General features: G+C 41.1%; 1 protein-coding gene across 6 annotated transcripts in view; it reads left to right on the top strand.

The window, feature by feature from the left end:
* The window catches only part of RASGRP3 (RAS guanyl releasing protein 3), a 108,161-nt gene extending 98,507 nt beyond the window's left edge, over positions 1-9,654 (top strand). For 3 of the 6 annotated variants that reach the window (XM_059405438.1, XM_059405441.1, XM_059405437.1), the window contains 4 exons: positions 95-131; positions 2,255-2,380; positions 2,720-3,084; positions 6,848-9,653. In XM_059405438.1, coding sequence (XP_059261421.1) covers positions 95-131; positions 2,255-2,380; positions 2,720-3,084; positions 6,848-6,856 — 537 coding nt within the window. In that variant the 3' untranslated portion in view covers positions 6,857-9,653. Of the gene's footprint in view, positions 1-94; positions 132-2,254; positions 2,381-2,719; positions 3,085-6,847 lie in introns of all 6 variants that reach the window. The other 3 variants (XM_059405439.1, XM_059405442.1, XM_059405440.1) reach the window with 2 other exon arrangements.
* The last annotated feature ends 4,473 nt before the right edge of the window (positions 9,655-14,127 follow it).

Raw genomic sequence — 14,127 nt, 5'->3', positions numbered from 1 at the left:
GGGGGGGATTGGGGGGGCGGTTGTTTGTTTGTTTGTTTGTTTGTTTCCAGATTTTAATTCAGGTTCTCTGACATTCTTTTGTCTCTTGTTACAGCTTTGGGGCATAATCAAGCAAGGATACAAATGCAAAGGTAAATCAATGTTATTTTGTAAAATTTTAAAATGTGACATTTGGGGCAGGAATCAAATCTGTCTGATGAAACCACAAAAACTCTTGGCATCATAGAGAACCCTGTTCTTTGGGCCACGGGCAACTGAAGAGATAACACATCTAGGAAGGAAAATCCAATAACCTGGAATTTTGGAGAGTCCCAATTGGAATTTTATAATTTGTTGCAAGAGCAAGCAAACCACCCTTATCAACCCACACACATGTGGCCCCATCTCTAGGATAACTTATGAATCCTCAGCACAGATTTAGGGTGGGGGTTCTGGAGTGGGACAGGCCTAACCAAAATACCTTATAAAAGAACTTTGTCCTTCATGGGAATAAGCAGACACTCATTCCCATAATATGTATGCCTTTCTATCTGCTCTCATAGGTAGCTTTTCCTATCTCCACCAAATCACAGATGATGATGAGAAAAGAAGGAAGCCTTAAAACTTATTTTTGTCCCTTTCAGTGAATTTGTTCATATAGTTCCCCCATTTAATTGAAATTTAGAAACAAATAAATATGTACTTGATATATAAATATCAATCAAGTATATCAAGTATAAATATATACTTGATAAAGCAATACAAATTCATCTCAATAAGCACTCAGGACTTTGTTACTATGTATGCATATATGATCATCATTTATTACTGGTGTTTATGAAATTGCTGGACAGGTAATGCACATTATTTGTACTGGTGGTTTTAAGAATCTGACAATGCTCTTGAAAGATATAGCTACAAAAGGAAACATCTTCATCACAGAATGCCTTCAGATTAATACTATTCCTTTATGGTACCTGCCCCCCCCCCAGCTCTTTTTCAGCATTTGGCCCTTGTGTTGTATGAACAGAGTACCCTGAAGCTAGATTAGTCTCAAAAACCTTCCCTTTAATTTCTGGTATTCGTTGTCTGAGTATAACTTGGATTTTTACTTGCAAGCTGCAAAGATACTGCAGTATCTTATCACCTAGCCATAGTTTTATTCTGGTTTCTGACCCTTATCCTCTAAAAAGACACATACACCACACACACACACACACACACACACACACACACACACACACACACTTTTATGAAGACAAAAATCAATTAAGCCCTTGGATCATCTTTGTATATACAGTATTTTCTCTTAAAGGCAATGGAATAAAAAACCTAATTAAAATAGATTGAACATTTCATTATAATTTGGTCTTTCCATGATGTCATTACAAGAGCATTTGAAATAAGACCATTTGGGGGGAAAGCAAGCATTAGAAAGAATTAGAAAGGTCCTGTTTGATAGTGAGCAAGAAATATGCTCTTTAAATTGATCCTATCTGTTCAGTTATTCTAAGAGAAATGTAGGACCCTCTATGGGAACTAATTGTGTTGCTCTTTTCCAAAGCAGCCAAAGTTTTCTACCCCAAATAGCAATTAATAGTCTACTTTGTTAACTAAAGCGATCTAATGGGACTTTTTCACAGTCTGCTGCTGTTTCAAAGCCATAGTCAAATCTGGAACCTGACCCTGGGCATAAGCCCACCTTGTTTTCTGTTTCTATGGCAAAGAAAGAAAGCAGGAGATAAAATCACTTGTTCTGGAAAAGATTTGGAGGAATGAAGAAGAATTAAAAAAAAAAAATGCAAGTGAATACTGAATGAACACCTCGCTATGACTGATCAGAGGTGGCTGTTGGTCCTGGGAGACACTGGAAGCTGGGGTTTCTTTCCCTCATTCTGGCTCAGGGAGCCTCTTGGTGGAGAATCTGTCTGGGCCTGGGAGAGAACCCCAATCCCATGGGATTTCCATTCTGTTTGAAGCAAAGGCAACTCCCCAGTAGGTCTGTCCCCTGCTGGTTTGCTCCCTAGCACCTCAGTGAATTGTGCAGAGGAAGAAGTCGAGGAAATGTGAGAGAAACGCCAAGAAGGCTAACAAGCCCCACTGGCCCTTTTCCAGCCCCTGGCCACACCCTGCAGGCCTTGGCCGGACTCTGAGTCAACATAGGAAGGGAGACGGGAGGCCACAGCTGGCAGCTCAGGTGGCACCCGGGAAGCCCAGGCAGCACCCGATGCCCATGGTTCCCACTAATCATCTGTGATACTGTGGAATTTTTCAGACTGTGGAGCCAATTGTCACAAACAGTGCAAAGACCTCCTGGTTCTGGCCTGCAGGAGACTGACCCGGGCGCCCTCCTTGGGTAGTAGTCATGGGTCACTGCCTGGAAGTCCCTCGCTGCCCCCAGGTAATAGCCTCTGCTTTCTTTTTTACCTTGATTTCTTTCTGCTCGCCTTCTTGCATTTGGGCTTCCATTGGGTTCTGGATCTGCACCTGGTCAGTGTCATTATCGACATCCAGACCTACTTCCGGGAGGGTAGCTATGGCTACAGCCTTGACGCCCACTTGCTGCTCTCTGCTTTCGGGTCTCACTGCTACGCAACTTCCCTGCAGCCTATTTGGGTCTGCCTCTGGTCTGTGCCCCTAGGGCCTTGACCATCAGACTCCTGTTGTTTGCCCCAGCTTTGATGGTTTGCTCGAAAGTGATCAGATGTCAAATAATCACAACAGCCTTCCCCCCCTCTAGTGCAGGATGAGGTGTTCGAGTTCCCTGGCGTCGCTGCTGGACACCGAGACCTGGACAGCAGAGCCATCACACTGGTCACAGGCTCTTCTCGCAAGATCTCCGTGCGGCTCCAGCGGGCTACCACCAGCCAGGCCACCCAGACCGAACCCATATGGTCCGAGGCTGGCTGGGGGGACTCAGGGTCCCACACCTTCCCCAAAATGAAATCCAAATTCCATGACAAAGCAGCAAAGGACAAAGGTTTTGCCAAGTGGGAAAACGAGAAGCCCAGAGTGCAGGCTGGCGTGGATGTTGTTGACCGGGGCACGGAGTTCGAGCCTGACCAGGATGAAGCAGATGCGGGTGAGACAAGACAGGACGGTGAGGTCAGTGCTGGGTCAAACCACAAGTAATATCGCAAGAAAGAAAATGAGAGGGGCGGAGATGAGCATTATAGTGAGTCCAGGAGACAGCCAGTTTTGTGAACCGAATCGTTAGGCATTAACACATACCACTTTCCATCTTGCTGTTGGCTAGTTTTGTGATCCCAGGAAAATGACTTCTTCTCTTTGCAGCACAGTTTCATCATGTCTAAAATGGAACCAGATGGATTCTAAGGCTTAGTGAGGCTGCCATTTCTAGGTACTGAAATGATGTCCCAGGGATCCATGACTTACTGCGTGTATCCAAGAGACCAGTGCCCTGTACCAACCAGTGTAGTTTTCCAAGCTAGAATCAGGGCCAAACTCGGGATCGGGGAGGAAGAGTGATGGGTAATGGAAGCAAAAGATTTGCAGATAGAGAAGCAGCATTGGAAACTCTTGCCCTCAATTAAAAATTTAAAAAAAAAAAAAGGCTTTTGACAGCATCATGGAGAAGGGGGTGGTGAGAAGCAGAGACATGAGCGCCTCAAGGTTCTATAAGCCAGGCTCTGGCTCCACATAAATATTACAGTCACATCTTCCAAGCATATGGAATTTGTTAGAATAAGCAGAAAATATAAATTGATTCAAGATAGACGTAGATAAATTTATTAGTCAACAGTCCGTAGTATATTAAGAAAAAAGATTTGGGGAAATTGGTGTCGTATTCCTAACCTTTCAAGCAGTGCCATGGAGGGCAGCCATCGCCTCTCTATGGAGTCGTTGTCATAAACAGAATTATTGGGTTAGGCAAAGATCCTACTGGATCAAGCCAGTACTCTTTATTCTTATGGGTGGTCCTCCACATTCCATTCTGTAAGTCACCTAAACACACAGTCTCCTTGGTTTCCCACCATGAGAAAAACCCCAATGACCTTTAACCAAAATTCCTCTAGTTCCTTCCTCATTGAAGACAATTAATAAGGAGGCCACAATTTATCTTCAGTTTTAGGCAGTTTACTGTAAGTTCCTACTGAGCCATTTCTTTTTCCTTTCTTTAACACCAACTTTTGAAAACAACATAATTGAAACCTCATTTATGTACTATAAAACATACTCATTTAGGGGCGCCTGGGTGGGTGCCTCAGTGGGTTAAGCCTCTGCTTTGGCTCAGGTCATGATCCCAGATCCCTGCTCAGTGGGGAGCCTGCTTCTCTCTCTCTCTCTCTCTCTCTCTCTCTCTCTCTCTGTGCCTCCCTTTCTGCCTACTTGTGATCTCCCTCTGCCTGTCAAATAAATAAAATCTTGAAAAAAAAAAAAACCCACATACTCATTTAGACTGTATATATAAGGTGCCTGGGTGGCTCAGTGGATTAAGCGGCTGCCTTTGGCTCAGGTCATGATCCCAGGGTTCTGGGATCGAGCCCCACATCGGGCTCCCTACTTAGTGGGGAGCCTGTGTCTCCCTCTCCCTCTGCCTGCCACTCTGCCTACTTGTGCTCTCTCTATTTCTGTCAAATAAATAAATAAAATCTTTTAAAAAATAAATAAATAAAGTGTATATATGATTCATTGGTTTTCAGTAGTCACAGAGATATACAACCATCGTTACAATCTAATTACAGAATTTTTATATCATCCTCTGGGGGTGCCTGGATCGTTCAGTTGGTTGAGCATCCGACTCTTGATTTTAGCCCAGGTCATGATCTCAGGGTCGTGGGATCATACCCCACATCAGGCTCCATGCTCACTGTGGAGTCTGCTTGTCCCTCTCCCTCTATTCCTCTCTCCACCCCCTCGTGCTCTCTCTCGCTCTAAAATAAGTAAGTAAATTAAATTGTTCAAAAAAAGAAAAAGAACATTTACATCATCTCTGAACATACCCATTAGCAGTCACAGCTCATCTCCCCTACCTCATCCCAACCCTAAGTAAACCACTAATTTACTCTCTGTCCCTATAGATTTGCAATGCCAACTTTATTTCTTAACATTTCTTCGTTGATCATCTTGGCAAATATTTCAGTCCTATCCTTCCATTTCTTCTACTGGCCTGGCATAGTTCAAACTGGGAATATAAAGGTGAATAAGAAAATGTTCCTGATACTATGACAGAAGAAGATATTCTAGGGGAAGAGATCTTAACTTGCAGTCTCAAGAAGGGCCTTAAGGAATTCATGAAACTGTATTATATTTTATGTGAAATTATGGATATATGCTCATTTTGGAAAAAGGGTCCACAGCATTGAGCAGATGCTTAAGGGGGTCTATGCCCCCCCCCAAAAAAGTGAGAAACTGCTGTGCAAGATTCTTTGAAATAGTGCTAGTCATTCCTTACTGCCTCAGCCTATAGAGGTTGTTTCCATGAGCAATGTAGTTATAATTAAAATCTCAGGAAAAACAAGAGATTCTATGGGCAGAGTCATAGGATGCCTACCTAGAGCTTTCAAGATGGTGCTCACCTTGTAGACCACCTCTGAATTCAGGGGAGTACCTGCTTTTGCTTAATAAATAGTGAAATCAGCTATGAGCTCACTTCTATTCTCCTAGCACTGCAGGGTACTTAAACTTTGCTCCGGGACTAGGAGAAATTCATGGCCTGTTCAATGTAGGACAATCATTTACATGAGTAGGATTTCCTGATCTTCAGTCTTTATAAGGAAATAGAGACAAAGATCTGGATTTTTTTAATTTTATTTTATTCTTTGAAAATTGAGTATTTATATTCAAGTATTGTCTTATCCTTTCAATTTTCTCATGTCATAAATCATAGGGATGGTTCACTGACTACTAGTATTTAATTTCATGTGTGCTAATTAAAGAACACAATATGTTTGTATATGTAATGCATATGGTATACAGTGTCCTCATCCAAATCAGTAACAGATGAAAAGATAATTACCTTGTTGAGGAAAAAGGAAAAAATGTGATGAAATTACATCAGAGTTGAATACGTAGACAAAGGGGTTTTCATATTTAAGAACTTTTTTCTGCCAGGCAAGGAAATGACTGGCATTCAGAGAAGTGATCTACAGATTTATTATGTAGACTCAGATAATGTCCGTGATCCTATGAGTAAAAATGAGAAACTGACAGAAAAGAAAGCTATGTTTGTAATCTGTGTATTTCCTTTGGTGGAGTTCCAGGATTTAAACTCATTTTAAAATTTGAGGGTCTGAACATTTTTTGTGACTATGCATATCATTTCACCAATGATCACTGAGGCACTGGATGGCAGGGACAAATGTCAGGTCATGATTGCTCTCTTGGCAGTGAGAACATGTCTATTTTCCTTATAATGCTTCTTTGTTTTCCCTTATCTTCTGTTAAGTTAAATCTAGCTAACAAATATTGTAGAAGGGCTAGGAAATCCTGGAGTAAACAGTCTGATATGTTTATGTATCTCTCTCCCTATGTATCTCTCTATATATCTATGCAGATCCATATTGTTTTCCCTCACAGATTTTCTCAGTGTCCTTATACAGATTTATGCTGTGGATTTCTAAGAGGGAAACTTCAACAAGAAGGGTTTCATAGACCAGTGTCTTGGGATGCACCTTATTTAGGGGGCGTTAATGTGAAGGACCTTGTTGGACTCCATAAGATTTAAGATTTCATTAGCCAGGTAGATAGACTACATGGTCTTTTCATTCCCTCTAAATCTTAAGAGTACAAAGTACTGATGATTTGAGATGTTCCCTCAAATGTAACCAATAAGCCACTATCTAAGAATATTCTTGTTTGGTTAAATGTGACCCAGCCATACAACAGATTCTGATTCATATTTCAGGATGGCTGACTTCGGGCTGAGGACACTGGAGGCAATAATGTCAGCATTTGGAAGGAGCACGATGAGAAAGTCTGAAGAATTCTCCAACTCAGGAATTTATCTGAAAAGATATCTTGGACTTTTACTGCCTGATAACTCCATGGGTTTCCCTGATTGGACTATGGGACCGAGGATTTACCATATGAACTATTTATTTCCTCCTCCCAAGCCCTAGTTCAGGTGTCACCAGGTCTGGGTGATGTAGTTGGTAGATGTCTCCTGTATCTTTCCCATTTATATATGAGTGAAGTGAAAGCCTTTCTGCATGTACTTGATACACGTTCTCTAAACTCTACTTTTTTGTGAGAAGATTATTTCAGTATTTTTGTAAACTTCTGGTGGAGGAGAAGTCAATTTAGAGGGGTTTTGTTGTTGTTGTTGTTTTGTGCTTTTGGGATGGGACCAGGACTTATTTTCTTGAGAGACAAGAAAGCTCTTTAGATCCTGGAATGAGGTGTTTCTTCTAACACAAGGAGATGTTTACATTGTTCTTATCCTACAGTGGCTATTACAATGTGTAACAAGTCATACATTTATATTCACATAAGTCTTACTAGTTCTGCATCATAAGGAAGCTATGACAAGCCATGAAAACTCTCCTGATATTTATAATTGTTGTGAGGGAAAATTAAGTGTACTTGTCTTAGCTGACTAGGTTTAGCCGTCTTTCTTAAGACTCCCGTTAAGATTGCCAGTAAAAAAAAATATGGAGAGTGATTACAAAATCAATTAAGTTTTCGGGTAATAAAATTTAGGAGAAAAGCAAACCACTTAGTGAAATGAAAAACAACCAGCAATTCTTTAAAAACTCAAAACAGTTTTAAGAACTTTATTAAAAATGAAAAATTTGGGTTATAAAAGAGAGCTTTTGTCCTCTTCCTAAGAAATTTCCATCCATAATTAAAGAATAGTCATAGAAATCAAATCATCAGGAACCACCTTGGATTAATACTATTTCATTTCAGCTTTTAAAGTACCAGTATTTTCAATGTCTCCCTTTGACCTAAACAACTAGGCATGGGTCTGGTTTTTACATGATTAGAGGACAAAGAACTTAGTTCAAAGTGTTCAAATAGGGAAAATAGATTGAGCCACTGGACAAGGGGAATGACCTGCTGCCATGTGGCCAGTGAGAAATTGTATCCACAGAAGTGCACTGGGGTTCATTGGGAGTTCAGATGTGTCTACCATGTAAGGCTGAATTTATTTCTGTTTGGCGCAGTCACTTCAGTAAAGAAATACCTTTCTTCTTTTTTTCCATTATATAAAATTGAGGACAGTTCTACTCACCCAACACTTGACCACCTGCTTGGGGCAGGTCCTGTGGTAGATGCACAAAGACAAGCAACATTTGATTTCTACCCTCTGGAGAGATGGTGCCTTAAAGTACACTTCTGGATTTGCTAGGACAGACTTAATTGTGCCAAACAGATTGAGAAATCGATTTGCAGAAATATTGCAAATTAAATGAAGTTATTAATTGAGGGAGCTTTGAATAAGCTGCGTAATAAGAGAACTCACCGTTTGCAAAGCACCTCAGAAAGCAAGCAGCCATCCCCAAGTGTTGGCTCTGTGTGTATATATTATCTATTCCTAGTCACAAATGCAATGAAATACAAACAGAAAATGGCAATTGAAGTACATGAAACATTCTTGTTTTGTTTTTTTTTTTAATTTTAAGAAAATTCAGGAAGAAAACTTGGATTGTTCTTTTTCCTCTCAAAGCGATTATTACACTCGTCACTTAGTTTGGGTTAGTTTTGAGTTTTCATATATAAGAAGAGTTTTATATTGTCAGCCTTCCTGTGACAAAGATGCTAAATGTACTTCAACTAAAAAAGAAATAAATATGAACAACAAAGAAAATGAAACAAACGTATATTTGTGTGCAGACGTGTATACACACACAGGTACACACACACACTGCTGTTACGAATTTGCTAAAGAAGAATCTGTGTCCACAATGAAGCTTCTTTGTAATGTTGGTTACGTTATTTACTCACAATCAGTGGTGACTCTAAGGTTTCTGATCTGTCAGTTTCCCATTATCAGTAAGATAAGTAAATTCGGCAAACCCACAGTGAAGGGAAAAGAACTATGACGTCTGGTCCCTCCAGACCTCCCTTTTGTAGCTTTAATGATCATTAATACCTTTTAGGTGAAAGGCAAAAGCGAAACCAGATTCTTTACAGTGACTGTCATTAGATACCAGGAGAGAGTATGTTAGACGCTGCAACTGGGACTACCTTGAAGAATGTACAAATTGGACTGATGCTTTTTTTTTTTTTTTTTTTTTTTTTTAAGATCTGCCTAATCAGAGGGTGGACCTAGTTGTTGTTGAACACTTTAGGTTAGTGGTGGCCTCCTGATGCAATAATATCCCCAGATGTCCAGGGTAATGGAGTCTTTCCAAAGGTCCAAAGGGCTTGCTGTGTAACAGTGAAGGCAGGACTCCTATGTAAGGGAGCACCCAACTGTTGTTGGTGGTAGAAACCTTAGCATTCCTAAAACAAACACACTGATTTTTGATTAAGGAGGTAAATTCGGTGAAGAGAGATATTGCAACATGCCGCTGGCATATAATTCGCAATCAGATTTAAATCCTGTCTCTGGGGGTGCCTGGGTGCCTAAGTGGATTGAGCCGCTGCCTTTGGCTCAGGTCATGATCTCAGGGTCCTGGGATCGAGTCCCACATCGGGCTCTCTGCTCAGCAGGGAGCCTGCTTCCCTCTCTCTCTCTCTGCCTGCCTCTCTACCTACTTGTGATCTCTCTCTGCCAAATAAATAAATAAAATATTTTAAATAAATAAATAAATAAATAAATAAATCCTGTCTCTGAAAAAAAAATTAAAAAAATAAATCCCGTCTCTGCCAGTTATAGTTGTGAAACCCTGGGCAAGTCGTGTACATCTGTTGGAGGCTCAATTTCCTCCTTTGACAACAAGAGATTTCACCACCTTCCTCAACTACTTCACAGAGCTGTTGGAAAGATCAGGTCGAATAGTCCATGTAAAAATACTTTATAAAGACTTTATAAGTAAGTTGACATTACTTTGCAGTTAAGCAGGGTTCTTTTCTAAAATTGTCAACAAGATCCCAGACTATGTGTTTACATGACTGTGTACTTTGGAGGCTCCAAACCCAACATTTGACTAAATTCTGTATCAAAAAAGAATTATTTAAATGGAGAAGTATAAATGGAAAAATATTTAAAGGGCTTTTTCTTATTCCTGGCACTATGTGTGTGTAGGGTTAATTCTGGTCTGTTTCTTAACATTGGTTGTTCTCTCTCTGTTTGAAAAACAGGTAGGCAAGGTTAAGAAACAAAATGGGTAAAATGTAAATGAGTATAGAGGAATATAGGTTAACCCATAGCTAGGCTTAAGAGGTTGTTGGCTCTTGAAGGAATTTAGTTTAAAAGATGCAAACAAAGGGTTCCTGGGTGGCTCAGTGGGTTAAGCCTCTGCCTTCAGCTCTGTTCATGATCCCAGGGTCCTGGGATCAAGCCCTGCATCAGCTCTCTGTTCAGCAGAGAGCCTGCTTCCTCCTCTGCCTCTCTACCTGCCTCTCTGCCTACTTGTGATCTCTGTCAAATAAGTAAATAAAATTAAAAAAAAAAAAAAAAAAACAGAGGAAAACAATTAACTTTAAATATAAAAAGTAGACCATTCATTTGATAACCAGAATCTATTTTACACCAGCTGAGGGTGGAAATGGTAGGAAATTACTTGGGATTTAAAGATTATCAGGAAATCGCTCCCTCCAAGTTGCATCCAAAACTTGCATCCTGGGGACGCCTGGGTGGCTCAGTTGGTTAAGCAGCTGCCTTCAGCTCAGGTCATGATCGCAGCATCCTGGGATAGAGTCCCACATTGGGCTCCTTGCTCGGCGGGGAGCCTGCTTCTCCCTCTGCCTCTGCTGCCACTCGGCCTGCCTGTGCTCGCTCTCTCTCTCTGGCAAATAAATAAATAAAATCTTAAAAAAAAAATTTAGGGGCATCTGGGTGGCTCAGTGGGTTAAGTCTCTGCCTTCAGCTCAGGTCATGATCTCAGGGTCCTGGAATCGAGCCCCGCATCAGGCTCTCTGCTCAGGAGGGAGCTTGCTTCCTCCTCTTTCTCTCTCTCTCTCTCTGCCTCTCTGCCTACTTGTGATCTCTGTCTGTCAAATAAATAAATAAAATCTTAAAAAAAAAAAAAACTTGCATCCTGAAGTCTAGAGCATACTCAAATAAAAGTATCTATTTTCTTTTTAAAATGTGAGTAACAGGCACACTGGAACTCACATCTATTCAGAAACGAAGTGACTTGCAGCTTATACAAAATAGCATAAGGAAAGCATTGTTTGGTTGCATTCTTTAAGGCAGCTGGCCTGAAACTTCAAAAATAAAATGTAATTAAAAAAGAAAGAGGGATGGAGCAGTTCTGGATCACATGAAACGCATTAACCAAATGAAACACAACAGCCACATAATATGTTGTAAACCTTGATGGGATTTTGGATCAAAAAATAAATAAAGCAGACACTTTGGGGGCAGCAATTAGGGAAATTTAAATACGGACGTCAGCAATCCCCCTTCTCTGCAGCTCTGATTTCCACAGTTCCAGTCACCCGTAGGCAACACTGTTGGAAGCAGGTGCTTCTCCTTCTGACCCATTCAGAGGTCAATAGTGGCCTAATGCAATGTCAGACGTTGGGCATTGGACGTCAGACGCGGCAACACTTAGCCTCACAACGCAGGCCTCACCTCACTTCCTCTTACCATCATGGAGGCAGATTGTCATGTGACAGAGGACGAAGGGTGAGTACAGCCCAATAAGATATTTTGAGAGCGAACACATTCACATATTTTCATTACAGTGATTTTGTTATGCTCCATTTTGTTATTAGGTATTGTTGTTAAGCTCTTACTATGCCTAATTTATATATTAAACTTTATCAGAGGAATGCCTGGGTGGCTCAGTTGGTTAAGCGCCTTCCTTCAGCTCGGGTCATGATCCCAGGGTCTTGGAATCGACTTCCACATCAGGCTCCTTGGCTTAGTGGGGAGGCTGCTTCTCCTGCCTGTCTCTCCCTCTGCCTGCTGCTCCCCCTGCTTGTGCACACAGTCTATCACACAAAAAAATAAAATAAAACAAAATAAAGCTTTATCATAGGTACATATGTAGAGGAGAAAATGTAACACCTATAGGTTTCAGTACTATCTGCAGTTTTAGGGGGCTCTTAGATCATATTCTCCTCTGAGGGGACAAAGTGTATATGTTAAATAACTTACTGAAAGTTTATTCACTTCAGAGTGATAATGACTTTATGATTACATAGGAGAACATTTTCATTTTGGGGAAATGCCTGCTAACATACTTAGGGTTGAAGTATGTCTGTATTTACTTTAAAATTTTTGCGTAGAGAGAGCGAATGTGGCAAGATGTTAACTACAGTTAAATCTATGTAAATGGTCTGGATATTCATTGTACTATCTTCAGCTTTTCTGACGTTTTGTAGTTTAAAAAAAAAAAGTAGGGAAGGGGCGCCTGGGTGGTTCAGTCAGTTATGCGTCTGCCTTCGCCCAGGTTATGACCCCAGGGTCCTGGGATGGAGCCTCCGCATCGGGCCCCCTGCTCAGTGGGGAGCCTGCTTCTCCCTCTTCCTCTGCCATTTTCCCCACTTCTGCTCTTTGGCTCTCCCTGTCAAAAAAAAAAAACTAAAAAAAATTTAGAGAAAAAGAAATCATTACTTCTAATCTACTGGAAATCTTTAAAACAACAACAAGAATAAAAACAAGAAACAAATTCCACTTGCAGAGCAACTAAGGAGGGATCTGAAATCCTGGGCCCAACGGGAAAGATGGGCCCACAACATGAGAGATTGATCAGAGGTTTACAGGAGAGCCTGGAGAGAAGATGCTGTAGTAGAGAGATTACAAAGACCACTACAAAAACCCCTGTCAACACAAAGAGGCACATTCAGAAGTACTAGCCTCATCCTTTGTTTACAGTAGAAGGAATGCACCAACCGCCAGTGGTAGGAAATAGTAGAACCTGGTTTGTTCTAAGAAGCAGAGCACACAGACATGGAATATTTGCAAGAAAACCATCTGTCTCTACCATAGCAGAATGCTACAGTCTTGTGGTAGGGGAGTAGGGGGGATCCACAATTGCCAATCTCTGCCAATTAGCCTTTGCTAATTGAATTTACATGCGAATCCCAGGATCATGACAAATTTCACCTGGCCTGGACATTATCCTGGCTCCTTTCCTAACCGAACTTTGCACAAATTTTGGATAAAAGCTCAAAATTAACAGTTAAGGCAAAACAAAAACCCCAGGGGCATAGTAGAGGAGGGGGAAATAGGATAGTTAATGTCAGAAGACCTCTCACCGGAAAACAAACAAGCCACATTGTTACAGAGCATCTGAAAATTGTTTCTCCACATATCAAAGTCACTTAATGAATTCCTAAATCACAGAATCCATGATAATAATAAATGCTTAGGGGTTCCTGGGTGGCTCAGTGGGTTAAAAAGCCTCTGCCTTCGGCTCAGGTCATGATCTCAGGGTCCTGGGATCGAGCCCTGCATTGGGCTCTTTATTCAGTGGGGAGCCTGCTTCCTCCTCTCTCTGCCTACCTCTCTGCCTACCTCTTTGCCTACTTGTGATCTCTGTCTGTCAAATACATAAATAAAAATCTCAAAAAAATAATAATAAATGCTTAGTGTTGTTTTAAGCCACTAAGTTTTAGGGTATCGTGTTACACAATAATAGAGAACTAAGGTACTATCTTGCTGGACAATCCAACCCTAAGATTTAGATTATCTTCTCTATTGCACAGAAATAAGTTGAATCTCTATCAGATAAAAATCATTCTCGTCACGTTTTCTACAGGTTGGTGTCTGGGTCCTAATCCGTAATAAATAGCATAGCAAACAAAGTTCTGTTCCCCTAGAAGAGAGTTTCTCAAGCCCTGCTTGACTGACATTCGTTTGCAGATGATTTGGGGGGGAGGGGGGAGGGCTTTCCTGTTCGTTGCAGGCGATACCACTAGATGCCAGGAGCACTTCCTCTTCTCCCTTAAGTTGTAACAAATAAAAATGTCTCCAGACATTTCCAAATGTTCTCTATGGGGCAGAATTGCTCTTGTCGGAGAAACAGGACCCATGCATCAGAATGATCTTCAGGTGTCACTCAAACACTTGGCTGCGCACCGTCCATAGAGTTCCTGATTTTGCTGCTCCAGACTAGGGGTTGG

This window comes from Mustela nigripes, chromosome 7 (genome assembly GCF_022355385.1).
Source record: "Mustela nigripes isolate SB6536 chromosome 7, MUSNIG.SB6536, whole genome shotgun sequence".
In the NCBI taxonomy this organism is placed as follows: Eukaryota; Metazoa; Chordata; class Mammalia; order Carnivora; family Mustelidae; genus Mustela; species Mustela nigripes.
Note: the sequence above shows the minus strand (reverse complement) of the source record. Positions and strands in the feature narration are given on the sequence as shown.